Source organism: Manis javanica, chromosome 6 (genome assembly GCF_040802235.1).
Source record: "Manis javanica isolate MJ-LG chromosome 6, MJ_LKY, whole genome shotgun sequence".
In the NCBI taxonomy this organism is placed as follows: domain Eukaryota; kingdom Metazoa; phylum Chordata; class Mammalia; order Pholidota; family Manidae; genus Manis; species Manis javanica.
This window is the reverse complement of record NC_133161.1, coordinates 148,486,436-148,505,225: the sequence shown is the minus strand read 5'-3', so window position 1 is coordinate 148,505,225 and position 18,790 is coordinate 148,486,436. Positions and strand designations below refer to the sequence as shown.

The following is an 18,790-nucleotide window of genomic DNA, read 5'->3' as shown; positions in this document are numbered from 1 at the left end:
CCTCCTTTTTCACTCAACCCCTGTCCTTTTCACACAGAGCTCCCTGTTGGGAAAACTCATAATTTTTACACCGCACAGTCCTGACTGGCCATTGCTAGAATTACTGTCTCTTTGAAGTGCTTTCTGTTGGGGCATTTACAGGCCATTTTAATTACCTGCAGCTTGCAAGGGGCCTTGCTCGGGCCTAGCCTTTGTTCACTCCTTGCAAAGAGTCTGTGCAGAAAGGAGTATGGCTGCCTTCTTTTATGAGAAGGGAAAAGGGACAAGAGAGAAGTTTGGGGACCCTTACAGGACTCCTCTGAAGCCTGCAGGCTGCAGGATGCTCCGTGCCCTGAACAAGCTCAGGAAGAGAAGCCATTCCTTGCTCCCGGCCCGCCCGTGTGCTCAGCAGGTTCTATCTCCTTAGGTCCCTCTCCTAGGGGATGCCTGGCATACTTTTGTTTGTGTGTATGTTTTGGTTTTAAGGATTAAGCATGTTTCCAAACTTCCTGTCACAGACAGAAAGGCTGTCAAATAAAGCTCTGACCCATCAAAGTCAGCTGCAGTGGTGCTGGGATCTGCTCATATTTTTTCAACTAAATCAGTTTAAGGTGTGTGTGACTAAATCAGCCTGGACGCGGGGTGGAGGGTGGGGGCTGACGGCACACCCAGAGGTGGGGTGCCCTCGTTGGGCTGTCTCGTGTATTCCTCAAACTGTCTTCCTTTTTCATTCAATTGTCTCCCTAGAATGAACTAAATGTTAAGTAGCTTTCTTCGGGGTTTCTGTGTCTGTATAACCAGACTGCAGAATATTATCCCACAGTCAGACAGAGTGAAGCGCTGATGTGTGCTGCAGCGTGGGGGAACCTGGATAGAAGGAGCCGGGCACAGGAGACCACATAGTGGACGGTTCCGTTGATGTGGGGTGTTCAGGGTCGGAAGGTCCATAGAGGAGGGTGGTAGATTGGGCGCTGCCCGAGCCTGGAGGGAGAACGGGTTGCTCCTGCTCATAGGTACGGAGTCTCTTTCTAGGCTGATGAAGATGCTGTGGAATTAGATAGTGGTAATGGTTGCACAGCTCTGTTAATACACTGAGAATCACTGAAAGGTAGCCTTTAGAAGGGTATTTCATAGTGTGTAGATAGTATCTCCATAAAGCTGTTATTTATAAAAGTGCATTGGATCTTACTCTGTAGGCAGGCACGGTGCCAGGCTCTGAGGACCCAGCAGACGGTCTCTGCCTTCATGTAGTTCACAGTCTAGGAGAGAGGAAAGATAGGAGGCAAAGCCCAGTGTTTCCCGCGGAGTGTGCTCTGTGCCCCAAGGGGAGCCGATGAACCGCGACAGCGGGCAGTGGGGCTGAGGGACAGCCTCGCTAGATGGACTGCCCTTCAAGTGCTGTCTTACTTTGCGAGAGCCTGGCACACGGTAGGTGTACTGAGAGAAAGGAGCAGTAGGGGACCAGGCAGTGTGCCCTCCCCGAGGTCTTCCCTGTAGGAGGTTGTGACCTCGTCTCTCCTACGCCCAGCCTGCCCGTGGACTCTGGGGGCCAGTGCTCGGCTTCCCTGTCTTCTTGCTTCCCTCTGGTTAGGGTGAGTCCTGGGTGTGCCCTCCGCACCTCCTTTCTGGCTGGTGGTTCTCCTGTATCTTTTTAGGGAGGTCCTAGGACATTAGGGGCAGGGCAGATGGTGCCCCTCAGGTGGGTAAATGAGTGGGCATCCTCAGGCGAGAAGTCTGGAGACTTGCAGCTGCTCGCGTGGGACAGCAGTCGCTCAGCCTCGGGTTCCTCGCCCCCAGCGTGGGTACAGCACCCCTCCCGACCCCGTGTGGTCCAGGGGGTCCTCGGCGAGCCCTTTCAAAGTCACACGCAATATGTCAGCGCCTTAGCATTATGGTTAAAAGAAACCTCAGTGGACAAGAATTTCTGGTTGTTGCATTTTTCTGGAAGAAAGACAAGAAAGAACCAACAAAGAAGTAGGTGGGTCCACTTGGTTTTTCCTCGTTCCTGCATTAAGGTGACAATGACTTTCACGGTGGGAATTTGGTGCATGCAGGTTAATCTGGCCAGTTTCCTGTCTTGCATTCATGACTGGTGTTTAGAATGATGGCTCCACAGCTCAGAATCCTCATAGAAAAGTAATTTAATTTTCATTGTACTGAAGCAGAAAGAACGAGGCAATATACATTAAGAAGGTCTTCAGAAGGGCTTAATTCCAAAGGAACTCTCCGCTCAGGCCCTTAATAAGCCTCAGGTATTTCCAGCAGTCTCCAAGGGTCCGTGGCTGGTCTGTGGGATTTGAAGGTGGCATTTTGGCTTCCTGGCTGAGGTGAGAAATGTAAAAACAAGAGCCTCGCTAACCAGGAGGCGACGCTTCCTCCTTACACCCCAGGCAGGACAGGAAGATAGGGCAGCAGCCTGTAGCTTTTTGAAAATATTTTTCTAGAAACTGGCTATTTGTGCTGGTTGAAAGCCTTGTATGGGTGTGAGAGAGAAGGAGCAAAAAAAACCTGTTCGTCTTAACCACAGTTCAGTCCCCATATAGGGCCTTTTAGGATCTGGAGGGAATATTTTGGATTTATTTTTGTTTTCCTTGGGCTGACATCACGGAGCAGGCATCATGGTGCCTGTTTTGGGTTAGGAAAAAGCTCTGAGGAGCTACGCATCTTAAGGCATTTTACTGGTTTTCCTCTTCCCTTTTCTAAAAGCACAACTTTTCTGGTTTCTTTTAAAGAAAGAAAGAAAGAAAAAGGAGTACAGAGGTGGGTATTGATCCCCTCGGCTCGGATCTTAACTGGCCAGGCTGTAATACCTTGCTTACATCTGCCAGGTTTTGTGCAGTTTTGCAACATCTCCTTAATCCAGTGAGCATAAATAGAACATTTCAATCATATTTGGCTCCCAGGAACTCAGCAGATAAGCATGCTAAGACCTTGTTGAAAGAGACTGTATGAGATTGTGTGCGATAAGATCACCCTATAGCCCAGCGCCCAAATGAAAACCTTTTGTTCTTGGTGAAATTTGTTGATAGAGATATTTCAAATAAGTGACTTAGGAGAACTCGGTCTTTTAAAACAAAGGGCCGGTTATGTAAGAGCCAGCAGCCCAGGCCCCCTGGTGCTCAACAGCCAGGGGGAGCCGCCTTTGAGCAGTTGCTGTGGGGAGATTAACGCCCCTGTATCATTTCTGACATCGTATTTTAACACTTGGAGGCAGCCTTATCTGGAAGCACTCACTGTACGGGGCTCGGCAGCCCCAGGAGCACTGTTGTCTCGCTCGTATTTCCAAGGCCCAGGACAGCTCCTTCCACTCTCAGGCAGTTCCAGGCTGGCCTTGACCCCAGGCCAAGCGGAACGCACGGCGTTCTTTCTAAGAGCCCCATGGAGGTCTTCTGTTTTGGACAATAGGGACAACTATTCTTCTACTGGTGTGTATGTGTGTAAAGGGGGCAGTGGGTTTTCCTATATTTTTCTCTTTGAATTCATTCAACAAAGATGCTCGGAGTCCCTCCTGTGTTCTGGGCTCAGGGACAGAGGTGAAGATGTGGGTCCTGCACGAAGGAGACTGCAGTCCAGCTGGCGCAGGCCCCCGTCAGCCCCGTGTACTTCAGTGTCACAGACCTGATCAGAACGAGTCTTAGAAGTCATCTAACTCAACCCATGCACTGTTGCAAAGGTGCGCCGTGAACCGGGAGGGTCATAGTGGTTTGACGGGGTCGGCTTGATTGGCTGGCAGAGCAGGAGCAAACACCGGTCTCTGCTCCCAATCCAGTATTTCGATCAACATCCCACACTTTTAATCTAGATTCTTGAGAAATGTGCCTTCTTTGGGATACCCTCCCTCCCTTTAAAAGGCTCTGAAACAGCCCATGGCCACCGCCTCCATAGCTTCACCACTTCCCAGCACCCATAGTCTGGGTTTGCCCCAGAGGGTCCCCCACCATCTGCCCCGCCACCCCCATCCTACGTATGGCACCGAAGGTGTTAACTAGCCCCCTGTTAGTCCTTGGCGGTTGTTTTTAATCTGTTGTTTGAAATCCTTGCCTTTTATCGGTTTATTTACTTTATGGCATGCATAAAGAGCTGTATTAAAAAATAAATTGTGTTGTAAAAGCATTCGGTGATGTTTATTAATATTGACTGGTCGGGGAGCAGCGAACCCTTGGCTGTGAGGATAATCATGGTGAATACCAGCCGGGCATTTGCAACTTGTCCAGTGACTGTCTAATCTCCACATTAAAAACAATGGGTAAGAGGATAATCATTTCCCTTATGCCTGAGAAAATGAAAGTGACCCATTTCCTAGCCGAGATGAGAGCTGGCTTGTCTTTTTCTCCCCTGGGGCTCCAGGCCTCCTGTCTGGTTCCCCCCCCGTCGCAGGGCTGAATTTTGGAGGCCAGGTCTCCTGTGTCGCAGAGGGGTGGGCGGCTCCCACCAGCAATAGCTTCTCTTGCACCCGCCTGCTGCTGGCGTCTGTGTCCCCGTGTCAGAGGCAGAGAGATGCGGCTCCTGCCTTCAAGGAGCTCATAGTTTTGAAGGATTTGCAGATGGCTCCATCCCCCACTGTGGACTTGATGTCCCAAGGAAGTACATTCAGAGAATGACACTGGGTGCGACTGACGCCTGCAGGCGGCCCTGAGAGACATTCCTTGGGAAAATATTGTGTCACCCCTAGAAGGCAGGGAACCTTCCCAGACTATCCCAGACATCCTGGGAGTGGGCTCTGGCTTCGGGTGGACGCCTCTAATAGAACAGGTTGTGTTCGCAGTTTTCCTTCCCCATAAAACCGTGTGTATGGGTAGGAAGTCCAGGAGATTGGACCAAATACAGAAACGCCCTGCATCTCCCTGGAAATTGCTTTCGGGAATAAATCCCTGGTAGCCTGATAACTTGTTGCTCATCCTGTCTTAAAATTGGAGCCCAGCCCACCATCGCTGCTGGGCCTTCCTCTGGGCATTTGAACAAAAGGTAAATGGCCGCTGGGTAGGTTTTGAACTGCAGGGTCTGGGGCAAGAGAGAAAGCCCGCTGCTGGAGTGGAAGCCCTCTCCTCGCTCGGTTCCATTTCTGCCCGGGGAGGTGAGCAAGGCCAGGCTGAGGCTCTCACCACGGGGCTTGTGAGCCACCTGTTTGTGAGACTGAGAATATGGGTGGGGCTCCGAGAGGGGCCCCAGCCCCCACCGTGCAGCGCGTGGCCAGTCCTGCTCACGAGGGGAGTGGGAGGCCTGCCCGGTGGCTGGTTCCTACAGTGAGCAGGGGTCTCGAACAGTGTTGGGTCCCACGCGGGCAGCAGGCTTCTAAGAAGAGGGTCATTTGCACTGTGGTGTGGCTCCGACTCACACAATGTCCTCTCGTCCCTGTCTGTTCTGAGTGCCCCTGAGAAGCACCGAGGCCTCACGTAGATGGGCACTGGGTCAGAGGACAAAAGCCCCAGGCATCGGGTGCCCCCCCGCAGGAACAGCTCAGACCAAGGGGAGGGCGAGGTGCAGAGGCCACCAGAGACCCCCCGGTTGGTGCTGGATGTGGGTTCAGGAGGTGGAGTCAGCTAGCTGACAGCAAGGGGGTGTCAGTTTGTAAAAGCCCGATAGGATGGAGTCCCCAATATGTCTCCTCCTCCCAAGGTGGCAGTCCAGCCCTGGAGTGTCCCTTCTCACCTCCACTGCTGGGTCCCAGTTCTCAGAGCTGGTCTGCCCAGCACAGCCCACAGTTGGTACTGTCAGGTCCCAAGAGGAGAGGGAAGGGGTACAATCCTTGGCTTATTGGAACAAAACTCCTCTAGGCCTTCCTGCCTCTTGGTCTGCTCTGACTGCTTTGCCCCTGGGCAGAGGGACTGGGGAGGAATCGGGGCACGGGCAGCGCTGGGCCTGGGTCGGGACCCCCTCCCCCAGGCGAGCCCTTGGTCCCGGGCTGTGTGCCGTGCAGGCGGGCTGAGCTGCTCCTGCAGAGGCAGGCAGGGAAGTGCCTTTTGGAGCCGTTGTGTGCAGGCTGAGGGTGGAACTCAGCACGGGTCTCCTTGCTGAGTCTACTCTGCTCTTGTTCTGGGCGGGCCGGGGGATGAAGGCCTCTCCTAAGGACAGAGGCTGTCTGGAGTGCAGGCTGGACGATGTGGCTGTGAAGGGCACTGGCCTTGCCTTGTGGACTCCAGGAGCCACGGGGTGGGTCCGGCACTGGGCTGGAGGTTGCCCGTGAAGTTCTTGTGCTTGGACTACTGTTAGGATAAGAGGAAAGATGCCTGGACACCCTCAGCCCCTTAGACACAGAGGTTTCTTTGGCAGGCCCTCCTAAACTAGGCCCAATGAAGAAAGGGAGCAATAAGCATGGCTTCTGCCGTTGACGTGGTTCGCAGTTCTAAAGCAGACAGGATCTGTACATGTGTGCAGGCTCACAGCACAGGAACGGTTTGGGTGAGTGTGTACCGTGCTAGCGCGGTGCGACCAGGGGGACAGCGTGGTTGAGGATCGGTGAGTGGGAAGGCCTTCTCTCTCATTACTTGCAAAACGGTTCAGTTTGCTTAGCACTAATTTCTCATAATGATTCAGATCTCTTGAAAATCGCCAGAAACCTGTTCACGGTTCATTTTTTTCTTGGTCTTTTTGGACACAGTAAGGATCTATTACAGTCAAGAGGAGGTTAGCCAATGGGCCAGTTGTGACGTGGGGTGGGCAGCCCTGCCGTGGGGGAGAGCCTGCACCCTGAGGCCGGGTGGTGGGGGCCTCAGCCTGTGGAGAGGTGGGCTGGGATACAGAATAGAGGTGCTTGGGCCATGGCAGAACTGGGTCACTTTCAGAAGGGTGTGCGGGTAAGGGAGTGTGAACACCAAGGCAGGATGCAGAAAGGTCAGAGATGTCCCCGCTGTCCTCCTTTCCTGTGTCACAGTAGAGGCTGGTGACCTCAGATGGCCACAAGCAGCCAGAGCCTGTGAAAGGCAGGGGCAGGCTGGGAAATGTGAGAGTGAGTGGTGAGGGAGGAGGGGTGTGCAGCATTTCCATTCTAATCAGAACTCATCGCGGTTGGGTCATGTGGTGGTAGCAGTGGGGGGCTTGTGGTCCAGCGCGCGATGAACAGGCCGCAGGTTCATGCGAACATGCGCTGCTGCTGTGGACAACAGCCAGAATTCTATGTCCTCCTTGGCCAGGCTGCCCGAGAGGCTGCTGTGGCCAGGTCCCTCGGAGGCACTCACTTCTCCACCATCTCTTTGTTCTTTGAATTAGGAGACGCCTCCACCTTTATACTTTCTTCCCTTGGTGTCTGCGTGCTAATGGGAAGTGAGCACAGTGGCGCTGGCCTGTGAAGCGCTTGCCCTGCTCCATGTGCCAGTGGGGCACAACCTTTGTCCCTGTACTATATTTGGGATCACATGGACGCCCCGTGCACCCCTGGTCACCTGTCTGGGGCACTGAGTTAGTGCGTCAGGTGCAGGGCAGCTTCCCTAGCCCCAGGACGGGCTGATGTAGGGCCTCTGCGTCTCTGCAGGCTGGGAAACGCACGGCTGCAGATGGGTTCCAGGGAAGGGCTGATGGCAGGGGAGGGACGGAGCCCAGGTCGTCGGATTGGAAGGTTTTAGAGTGAGCAGATTTCTGGTACCGGGTGTTGGTTTTCATGAGGGCCACCCTAACCTGACTGTAGGTGTCCTGGGACATCACACAGTGGGCCGTGGCTCAGAGAGAACAGTGCCCTTAGAGGAATTCCTTGGATGCCAGGTACAAGGATATGAGTAAGACTTTTGAATAATAACATTGAGGTTCCATAAGAGACCAAAACCTAAGACATCACCCACACGCCTCTGCAGGTGGAAAACTGCAGTGAGATTAGGAGTGAATCATCAGCTGAGGGTCATGAAGTGACTGAACGGCCAGGTGGGGCTGGGGTCCAGGCCTCTGGCTGCTTGCCTGGCACTCTCCCCTGTACCCCATCATCTCTGCAGCGAAAGGGAAAGAAGGGTCACCTCTCACACCCTGCCAGTCCAGGGGGCCAAAAGCCACTTCCAGCAATTGCCAGGCAAATCCATTTGCATCTAGAAAAAGGTCAGTGGGGCTCCCCAGATAGTGTTCGTCAGGACGAGAGCGTTGAACTGGAACCTGCAGGGAGAAGAAACGGGAGTCCCATGGCGGGGCTGGAGATGCTGGTTTTGGCGGCGGCTGCTGAAGCCCGCACCACCGCTCACGCCAGGGTCCTTGGGGAAAACAAACCGGACTGCAGGGTTTGTGCTCCGGATCCTCTTGACATCCATGCCCGAGAGGTGGGCACTGAGCACCCCTGGAAGCTGAGGAACCACTAGTGAAGAAAAGGATAAAATAAGGCCAAAACCCACCTGCTGCCACCTGCCCCCCAGACCTGGTTGTGAGCGTGGGCAAGAGGCTCAGCTCTGACCACCGCGAGAGGGCGTTGGCTGCTCTGTGGACCTTCTTAGAAGGGTGAACGTCTGCCATTCCTGTGCAAGTGGCAGGAATACGCAGCTATCATGTGCGCAGGCAGCACACATACACACAACTCGTGTGCACATGTGTGCTCATATGCATGCACACTCGTGCAGCACATGCTCACAGGCACACACACTCAGATGCCTGGGCACACATGAAAACATGGTGTGCCCAGAATGCTATTAGGACATGTCCCACTGCCCACTGTTGTGAAATATATTTAGAGTCAAGAATGTTCAGTTAAAATGTCCCGTGTTGTTACTATTTCTCAATGGGGACGGATCAGGCCTGGCCAGGAGTAGGATGCCGTGGGGGTGGGAGCGCGCATGTCACGGAGGAGGAGGTGTGTGATTGGGAAACGGTATTGCCTTTGGCAAAGGGGTAAAGGGACAGCGAGCAAACAGCGGGGTGATTGAGAAAGAGTTCTGTGAAGGGAACTGGGCCTGGCTGCCGTCAGAAGGCCCTGTGTCCAGACCCCGCGGCCTATGCACCACGGCACTGAGCAGGCCCCCGGGGGCCTGCGTGGTTTTGCGCCACTGGGATCTGGAGGGCGGTGGGCGGCTGGGCCCGGTTCCACAATCTGGGTGGTAGACTCGGGTCTGGGCGCCTTCTGTCTGACTGTATGGCACCCCCTTCCCCTGCCTGTGGTCTTACCAGCTTCAGTGCCCACCGCCCTCCGGCCTTCCCCTCTGGTCTCTGCATTGTCATCTCCCACAGCACACTGCTGGCTCTGGGGCACCTGCCCGGCCCTCAGCAGCTTCCGCCTCTGCCTGCCGTCCCCTCTCTACCCTCATGGCTGGGGCCCCAGGGGCGGCGGTGGGCAGGGTGCAGCCAGGGGCAGAGACGGTTCCGGAGCGGGACCAGAGCAGGAAGTAAGGGCCTGAGCACAGGCGTGCAGGTAGGAGGAAGGACCATGTCTCAGCTGGTGGCCCATGTGCAACCAGCCACCCAGAGCCATGGCCGGGGCTCAGCTGCCCGCAGGCCCTGCTTCCTGCGCCTGGCCGGCTCCTCTGCCAACTCATGCCTGAGCGACGGACTCCATGGGAAACATCTGGGTGGGGCCTGAGGGGTGGGCGTGGGACCTGTGGTGACCGGGCCTGTGTCTCCCTGGGTGGCCGTATGTGCCAGGCCCGCCTCACAGAATGTGTGGGGAGTGTGCGTGGGAAAGCAGGAGGGTGGCTGCCACCTCACCTCTGCAGAAGGGTGTTACCCAGTTTCTGGAAGCCTTTCTGTCCGGGGCTCACCCTCTGTCCAGAACTGGCGGGGAGACGTGGGGCTGGGCCTCAGGGGAAGGGCATGTGTGCTGAGGAGTCACAGTCCCAAGACTGTCTGGTGCCCTGGGAGAGAGACAGCTGCTGTCCACAAGGGAACCAGCTCATTAACGAGCTTTTTCAGAGCCTCCTGGTACCCCCGTAACCCCACGGTGGTGGGGGCGGCCGTGAGGTGGGCGGGGTGCCGTGCAGCCCTTCTGAGCTCGCGGTCTCGCAGGGAGCCAGGTGCGCACAGCTGCCGAGCAGCGGGACCGTGCTGTGGCCCCCGTGTAAGGCCTGTGCCAGTCCAGCAGGGGCTTTACGTCTGTCTGACCAACCCCGTGCCGCTTCCCCTGCCTCAGAAGCTGGACCTGATCTTTCTTCGTCTGGGCGCCAGGGAATAAAGTGGCAGGAAGCGGTCGGTCCCCAGCCCTTGGGGTAGGAACAGGAGTAGATGTTTCCTTGGTAGCAGCCACGGGAAAGGGGCACCAGGGGGGTGTCTCCGTGGGTGCCTGTCTCAGGTAGTGTCTGCCTCCCTCCCCCCGTTACCCGCAGCGGGGTTGCCACGAGCCCCCAGGCGCAGGGGGGCCCGTCTTACGTCCAGCTGGAGAGGCAGCAACGTGTCTTTTCATTTCCCCACAGGAAGCTGCACAGTGGGGTGAAGACGTATGGCTGTGAGCTCTGCGGAAAGCGGTTCCTGGATAGCCTGCGGCTGCGAATGCACTTACTGGCCCACTCAGGTAGGCGAGGCTGTCCAACCGGCCCGTTCATCCTGCCCACTCCCGTCCCCACTCAGAATGTGGGCGTCCCTGCCTCCAGCCCTGACCCCACGGTGCTCCCCCCAGGTTCACGGAGCAGGGAGGCCACCCCAACAGTGTGACTGTCTGGGGGGACCCGCCCTCGTGACAGGCTGGGCTCCCAGGCTTGCGTGGCACCCAGTGCCCGGTGTCATCTGCCTTCCAGAGTGGACCACAGCCTCATTAGCAAAACAGTTGTGGAGTTAGGTTCTCGCTGTCTAATGAATCTGACTATTGGGTTCACATTGTACAGGAGCCTTTAATTAAATAGATACAGAAAGGTTGGAGCCCAAAGCAAGTTACACAGCCGTCTCTTGCAAGTTAATTTTATGCAGTTCCTGTGGGGTCGACCATGCGGCCTCCGGTGTGTTTGGGCAAAGCGGTCAGCCCTGCAGACGTGGGAGGGGAGAGGCACCTGGCATCTGCGTGCCTGGACACTCTTGGTGGCGGGAGGGATACACCAGGTCTGAGGCTGCTGCTTCCAGGCCAGGAGGCTACCCGGCCCAGTTATGGCAGCCCCCCACGTCCCTGCCAGGGCTGGCACTTGCTCCCCTCTAACTCCTCAAGTTTCCAGCTTTGGAGGCATGTTTGGGGGAGAGGAGGGGGCCTGCTCTTCCCCACTTACTGCCAGCACTTGGCCCTCCAGCGTCCGTGAAATGGCCATGGGCTTGGGGGTTGGGCAGGTGATGGGGCTTGAGTCTGGTCTGTGATGTGCTAGCCATGTGACCTTGGGCAGATCTGTCTCTGAACCCGCTTCTCTGCCTGTAAAGCGCAGGCGTTGCTGACTCACAGCGTATCTTTTGAGGATTAGGTGACAGTCTATGTTGCAGGCATGTGCAGTGCACGCTCTGGTACTCGGTCGGTGCGTTACAATAAATGCCCGTTGCTGGGTGTCCACCTTCCTCCCTTTCCCTGGTTCTGAAGCTGTCGCCCTGGGGCATGTTCCCACCACCTTGCCCCAGAAGCCTCCTGTCTGGCTGGCCGTCTGCAGGGCGCCCGCCCATCACCGGTACAGGCTGTGCATGCCATTTGGTGGCCTGCTGCTGTCCTGCTGCAGAGCCTGTGTGCTCCGCGGTGGACGCTGCCTTTCCCGTGGCCTGCCAGCCCTTCCTAGAGTGTCCCGACCCCTTCTCACTGCCCGCGCTCCCTGCCAGACCCAGGGGTTGGGCCCTACCAGGTGTCTGTCTCAGCTGAACCATCCTTGCCCTGCCCACCTGCCCCGTGCTGGCTGGGAGTCCGTGCCAGGCGTTCCCTGCACGGCCCGGCTCGGGGCTCACGTGCTCCTTTTGTCCTGTGTTTACCTTGCACCTTGTAACCTTCTTGCTACCCTTTCAGTTTTGTGGGTTGTTGGGGGTTCAGGGTGGGCTCCCCTGAGGAGTGGAAGGTGGGTCTTCTGTTTCATTTGCTCCTGGCTCAGGGCCTCTGGCCGGGCGGCTGGGGCGTCCAGGCAGGCAGTGTGCTGTTGAGCCGTGGCCGAGGCTCCCTCTCCCGCACGCAGTGCAACCTGTTGGCATCCTTTCTCCTTGCTCGTCTCCGGTCCGGAGGGCAGCTCTGCAGCACACACGCCTGCTTGTCGCCCTGCTCGATGCGCAAACCAGCACAGCTTGCTTCGTGCGCCCCGTGTCTCTTCACCCCGTTCTTCTACTTGGATGAGCCCTTCCCAGGCTTCCCAGAGCTCCCGCAGTGCCATCCTCACACCTCCCAGCTCCGGTTGGAAGAATTGTGCTTTCTCCCGGTGTCCCTGTTTCTTTATCTGAAGCTCCTTTGGGCACAATCTTTCTTCTTAGTGTCACAGTTAGCTAGGGACGTGCCTTCTCTCCCCTACTTGGCGGTCAGGGTTAGAAATTTAGGCACCTACCTCCTACCATGTGAACGTGGGCAAGAAACGTGAGCTCCCTGAGCCTCTATACCTCGTCTGTGATGAGAGGCCCTAGCCCTGCCTCAGCTTGGTGGGGCCCCCACCAGACCCGTATCACTGTGCCCCCCACACAGTGGGCTCTCAGGAAGCATCCCTCTAACAGACTGAACTATTTGGGGAGTGTGTGTTCTCCTGTGTCTGGCATATGGTAGGTGTGTTACTGGAGTCCTTGGACACTAGGTGACCGTGTGGGTGCAGCCAAGGCCCGGGAGTGACTCCCAGCCGGCTCTCTCCTGCAACAGGAGCTGTGAAGACCCAGGAGCCCCCCGACCCCGGCCCAGTGCAAGTTAGCCACTGTCTCCCCTGTGAAGCACCCTTAGCGGGGTTAGTGGGACAGCAGAGAGGGAGGGGCTGCGCTCACGTTTGAGGGGTGCCCAGAGCCTCCAGTTCAGACAAGAGGAGTAACTGCAGCACCCCTGTGCGGCTGCACACCCATCCCGACTGAGAAGCCATGTCGAGGCCCCGGGGTCCTGCACACGGGCGCCGGCAGGTCGGGAGCTGGGCCCTGTCGCCGGGGCCCTCCTGTGCACGCCGTCTCACCAGCGCTGACTTCTGGTGGGGCCGTGATTTCTGCCTCTGCCCCTCATTTGCCAGAGCCCCAATTCTCGTGAAGGAGAATTTGGGGGTGGAGGAGGAGTAAGGGCCATGAAATGCTTTCATTCACCTTTGAGGATAGTGCCCGGTCCGCTTAGGCTCTGACATTTCTGTTCTCTGCTCTTCCCTTTATCCCACCTACCTCTCACCCCCGTGCTGGGGCGTCTTGAAAGCCAGGCCCCATCCTGAATGGCATGCCCCCCCGCCCCACACCAGAAGGCCCTGGGGCCCCCAGGGAGGCCTGGCCTCGTTGCGGCGTCGGGCGGAGAACCGGCCTGGTGGGGCCAGGTCTTCCCTCTGCCACCAGCAGAGAGGTTGGGTTTTCCAAGCCTGACTCCTCCCCCAGCCACGTGGGAGCAGAGCCGGGGTGTCTCAGAGGGCACGTTGACTCCACGTCCTGAGAGTTTCTTGCTGCTCCGTTCTGGAGGCTTCGTTGGGGGAGCTGATGGCCGGAGTGGCCCCAAGGACCCGTCGTGCAGACCCACTTCACAGAAGCTCACCCAGGGCTGGAGCAGCTGTGCAGAGCCTGGAAGAATGGGGGTTGCTCCGGAGCCCCGGGGACCACGTTGGGAAAGGGGGCCGCCTGGAGAAGTGGGGCTGGGGGCTCCTGGCCTCCCCGCGCGCCGCCCTCGCACGGGCACATTCCTGCTGCCCGCTCCCGCTCACTTCCTCGCTCGCCGGGCCTGCTAGCTGCCTGCACCCCCCTGGCGAGCACCGCCTGTGTGTGTTATTGTAGCTCTGGCGCTGGGCCAGGCCTGGCGGGAAGCCAGCCTTGTGGGTACAGTGTGTACAGTGAGTGCCCAGCCAAGTTTGTCATCATACACCATTAATTTTTTTCTAACCCGAGAGGGGTGGGGGGAAGAAGGAGGCAAGGACAGAGCTTCTCCCAAGGATGGCACTTGAGAACAGGCCACACTGAGTGCTGCGGGGATGCTAGTCAGGAAGGATGACGAGCCCCTGCCCGTCCCCCGCTGCAGCGGCCCCCGTCCTCGCCCGTCTTCCCCTCTCCTGTGTCTCCCTGTCCGAGGAAATCCGCCTGTATGAGATCGACTATGTGAGGTTTTATTTTCAGTGACTGGAATACTAAATTTACACTCCTAAATCAGTTTTCATTGTGTTGAAATTGACAATTTGTTTAATTAGAAGTTTGCCCTGTAGGAGGCCCTTCTTAGAGACAGCTCCTTGTTTCTCTTTCTCTCTCTCTTTTTTTTTTTCCTTTTTTAAGACCCTAAATGGTAGTAGTGAATGTGCAGTGTAATTGAAGTTTTTATTTCGATTTGAATGTGTTAAGTAACCAAGTGTTTATGAGATATACCTGGTGATGGCAGTGAGTTTAGATTAACAAACAATAACCTAACTCATTAGCTAATGAGGCTGGTCAGGCCGGGCCCCGCATTCTCAGAGAGGGTTTTTGGTATATCAGCAGGGTTGGACGGGAAGACTGACCCCCTCAGATGCTTTATAAAACGTGCTCCTTCCAGAAGGAGAGGCTTGCGTAGAGTGGTGGGGGGCACCAGGGGAGAAATCTGAGCCCATCTGCACCCCAGGGACACTCTGACGTCTCCCTCCCACCCCTTTGCTGCCCGACCCATGTGAGGACTGGGCCCCAAAGCACTTTCTGCCCAATGTCTCTGCCACTCCGTGTTCTCACGTAAGAAGTTGTTCCTAGCCTGGGCTGTCCACGCACGGAGCACAGGCCCAGGCGGCAACTCAAGCTGGTTCTGCGATTTCCTAGTATAAGGTCTCCCATTAGGCAGTATTTGCCACAGCTTGGCTCGACGTTCAGGCGGATGACTCGTGGGCACTTTTGACTTGGCTGCGTCCTGTTTAGAGGTTTGCATATTTCGTGGCCTGCCCCTATTCTGGGAGTGTCATTCAGGTTTGGAGCCTGCGGACTAATTATGTGTCAGGCCCTGTGATTTAACGGTGGCGGATGCCACAGCATCCCTGCCCTCAAGGAGCTCATGTCTGGTGGGAGGGGTGGTTGACTGAAGTGAGGATCAGGGTGGTGGTGGCTCAGACGGCCAGGGAACAGTTCTGGGAGGGGCTCAGAGGGCAGGGGGTGTTCTTTCTGGAGGATGGTAGAGCTTAAATGGATGACAAGAATGGAATTCTGCAAGGAACTGGTAGGGGAAGCCCAGGCCACCTCTGGTGACGCTCGGTGTAGTGCAGGGTGTGTGTGAGGTGGGGGGGCGGTGTTAGAAGGGAGGGGCGGGGCAAGATTGCAGAGGGCCATGAGGAACAAAATGGGTTGCATTTGGGGGAGCTACTGGAAGACTGAATGAGGAGGGACCCTCTACTTTTTCTGGAATAGAAAGCCTGCTGGGCCTTTTGATGTAGTGTAGGCTGGAGCATAGGGTTTATGAGACCCCTTGGGGAAATGGCCTGGCTGGTGATCTTGGGTGAAGAGAGGCCATGCCCCCTGCCTAGGGGCACACAGCCTCTCTTTGGTGGCCCAGCCCTGCCAGGGGATTGGTCCCCTACATGCTTCTCCTCTTCCTGCTCTGGGTACCCTGAGCCTTGGCCTTTGAGAAACCTCCCATGACCCCAGACCCTCCCCTGTGGTCAGAGCCACTGGGGAGGCATGTGGTCTTCGGCTGATGAGTTTTCTGGTTCCAGCAGCAGCGTGGGGTGGCGAGGGCAGATCACATGGGGCCTGGGCCACCTGCCTGGCAGAAAAAGGGCTGGAGTAGTCGGGGCCAGAAACCAGGCTGGCTCTCTTGTGCTCCCCCTTGGAATGGGATGCAAGGAAAAACATGACAAGATACCAAAGATCTGTGGACTGTACTTGTTCCCCCTTTTTTTCTTTTAGGGACACTTAACTTTGGGGTTCAGTCTTTCTTCCCAGGCAGAGAAGGTTGGGGGGGGAGCGAGGTAGCTGGAAAGCCCCTCTCACTGCACGGCATGGCCCCCACACTGCTGACTGGAGGGGGCGGGGCAGGGCCCGAAGGTGGCCACTCCAGACCTGCAGCTTGCTTCTCCCTGGAAAGCCACTTTCTTCCTAGGGCAGGTGTCTGCTGAGAGGGAGACCGGGGGTTATCCACGCAGGTCCGAACCCAGGGCCAGTCACTCCCTCTTTACCCACTTCAGTGCGTGCCAGCGCTCCTGGACTGCCGTGAGGGCAAGAGCAGCCTATAGCCGGCACGCCTCCTCGGCTCCATCCCCCCTCCCGGTGGGTGGAGAGCACGGGGTCCGACGCAAGCAGCTCAGGGGCCCCCACGTCCGTGTGGTCCGTGTGAACAGTGGGGCCCAGAAGGCAGCAAGAGCGAGGAGAGAAGCCCCTTTGCCCGGCTCCTCTTGAACACACGCCTCCCTGCCCGCCTGCCTCCCCCCCTGCCCTGGCCTGCTGCCCGAGCTTTTCCCAGAGCGGTGTCGTCACTGGCCTGCCGGCAGGCCTGAATGTCCTGCCAGCATTCCGGAGGGTTTATGACGGTTTACAGATGCGCCTCCAAGAACACGCTGTACCCAAAGCAGAAATTACTGCGGCTTGACTGCTGTCCAAGCCCGTACACGGGAGAGAGGAAAAGGAAAACAAGAACTGTTTAATGCTGTTTATAAATTATACGCTGGCTGATGAAAAATACATTTCTGCCCCCCTTCTGCCCCTTTCCTCGCGGCCCCCCCACACCGCCCCTTCTCGCTTTCGGCCTCAGGAGCCTGAATGGAGACCAGAAGAATACAGTTTTGCATTTCAGCTCCCGTTCTGGCTGGGATCCGAAGCCTTGCTGCTGACTCACAGCCAGAGTATTTTTCCCCTTTACCTGATGAAATATACTGGTTTTTCCAACCCAGATGGGGTGTTTTTGGTTCTGTTGTCTGGGTTTTTACTTTTTTTTTTTTTTTAACTTTCTTTGTTTTAGGCCAGGGATTTTGTTTACAGCAAGTGACAGGTCCTGTGATGGCCCTGGGGGGGCAATACCGGCCCCAAAGCTCCTGCATCTGCCCCCTTCCCTGTTGCTGCAATTACATGCCTGGGTCCCCGGGCCTGAGGATCTCAGCCAGGCCCGCCGAACGGACGAAGTTCGGAAAGTTCACTGCGGGTCGTTGTATTAAACAGTGTTTTAACCAGTTCTCTCCCACCGCTCCACCTCCAGCCCTTGTGTGAAGAGGGGGCTCACATATCCCTCCCCCCAGACACACATGTCTCCACCTCCATATGGTGCCTTAGCAGGAGCTGGGGAAGCTCCTTGCATCCACCCCTCTGGGTCCCAGCCTCTCCCCCATGCTCGCGGCCCCCGTCCCAATTTGTTCTATAAATTTGCTTCTACGTTATGTCTCTCCATTTACATGGCTTTTGTGTTTTTTAATACTGCTAATGTTTATCATTTGCCCAACAGGCTCGACAGATTTTGCTTCCTGTACAGCACCGAGGCTTCAGAGCCCCTCGTTGCTAAGTAGCAGTCTTCCTATCCTGTAACGGGCTGATTTTGTATTCCGTTCAGCGCTGTGTCTTATTTTTGTATGCAAGACAAAGTGTTTTGATGGAGGACGATTGCGGCAGTGTCTGGAGGCTGTTTGGAGTTTTATGGGCTGTACAGTACACTGTGTGCTCTCGGAACAGAACACAGGCTGTTGAATTTTGGATGGGATTTGTCATCCTCCCCCCAACCAGAGAGGAGCCTGTCAGATAGAACATTACTTTAAGGGTGGAGGAAAGTGGAAATTATGCAATAACCCTCTCTCTCTCTCTCTCTCTCTCTCTCTCTCTCTCTCTTTCTCTGATTTTTCATCCCCAAATAGGATGGTTTCTCCCCACACACACGCTGTCGTACCTCCCTGTGATTTGGTAGAGCTGGGTGGTGACATGCCACCCGGGAACCGGCCCTGGAGAGGTGGATGCGGACCCCGCGCCTGTGCTGCTGAGCTTGTGCTCTCTCCTCTCCCCTGCCCCTTCCCTCCTGCCCAAGGTCTGGGCTGCTTTGCTGGCCTGTTTCCACCTGAGGATGAGTGGGTAGTGGGTGGGGGTGGGATGGCTGTGTGTGACCCACCTAGACGTGCATCCCCTTGGTTCTAGAGCCTTTTCACCTTCTTTGCTTCCCTGGACGCATCCTTCCAGGACTCCTCGCCTCCAGCCAGCTGTGCCCGGGCCCCCGTGTCCTGGGCTGCCCTCCTGAGCCCTGAGCCCTCCCTGGGGGGGCCAGCTGGAAAGTGTTCAGCTTGGCTCTCCTCTCCTGCCACTTGCCCGTGTCTCCCCATCACACCCCATCTTTGCGTCTCTGCCCTTGCGTCCGTGTTGGCCTCAGCCTTTTCCCGAGGCTCCTGTGTCTTTCCCATCTTCCTTCTCAGACCTCCATCTGTCTTTGTCTCCGCCCGTCGCGGTGGTCTTCCCTCTCACTTTCTCCCACCCTCAGCGTTTCTTAGCTTGGGTGGGGCTGGGATGGGGCACGAAATGTCAGTCTGGCCCAGAAGGCCTGGGGAGCACTCCTGAGCCGCTGGCACCTGGAGCCTCGTGAGTGCCCGGCCCTTGCCGTCCGGGGACCATAGTGGGACTTCCTGGCTTGGCTCTGGCTCTTCCAGGTCCCTGGACACTTTCTTAGGCTGAGCTGAGCGTGGGCAAGTGGGCGAGCAGGACTAGGTTGTGCAAGGCCCTTCTTGGACTTCGCCACCGAAAAGTGCGCCTGGCTGGCACTGCCTGCTGAGGCCCATACCAGGCACCTGAGTGCGGATCCCGGTGGCTGGGGTGCTTTCTACACCTCATATCCTTGAGGCCTGGCTGTGCCTGGCACGGAGGAGGCTTCTGATAAGTATTTGTGGAGTAGGCGACCGTCCTGCTACCAACACGTTCGTGTTTCTGGGGTAGATCGGTTTGGTGGGGCCTGGGGCCTGCACAGATCTGG

At 56.7% G+C, this 18,790-nt stretch overlaps 1 protein-coding gene and 1 long non-coding RNA gene across 8 annotated transcripts in view; one reads left to right on the top strand and one right to left on the bottom strand.

Annotated features, from left to right (window-relative positions):
• The window catches only part of ZBTB16 (zinc finger and BTB domain containing 16), a 176,885-nt gene that overhangs the window by 79,080 nt on the left and 79,015 nt on the right, over positions 1 to 18,790 (top strand). For 6 of the 7 annotated variants that reach the window (XM_017668444.3, XM_017668442.3, XM_073239755.1 and 3 more), the window contains exon 3: positions 10,287 to 10,384. In XM_017668444.3, coding sequence (XP_017523933.3) covers positions 10,287 to 10,384 — 98 coding nt within the window. Of the gene's footprint in view, positions 1 to 10,286; positions 10,385 to 13,299; positions 14,685 to 18,790 lie in introns of those variants that run through there. The other variant, XM_036992871.2, reaches the window with a different exon arrangement.
• LOC140850034 (uncharacterized) lies at positions 15,719 to 17,785 on the bottom strand. Its single transcript, XR_012132771.1, has 2 exons — positions 16,039 to 17,785; positions 15,719 to 15,967 (listed from the first exon to the last, which is right to left on the bottom strand). It is a non-coding gene; the product is annotated as an uncharacterized lncRNA (long non-coding RNA).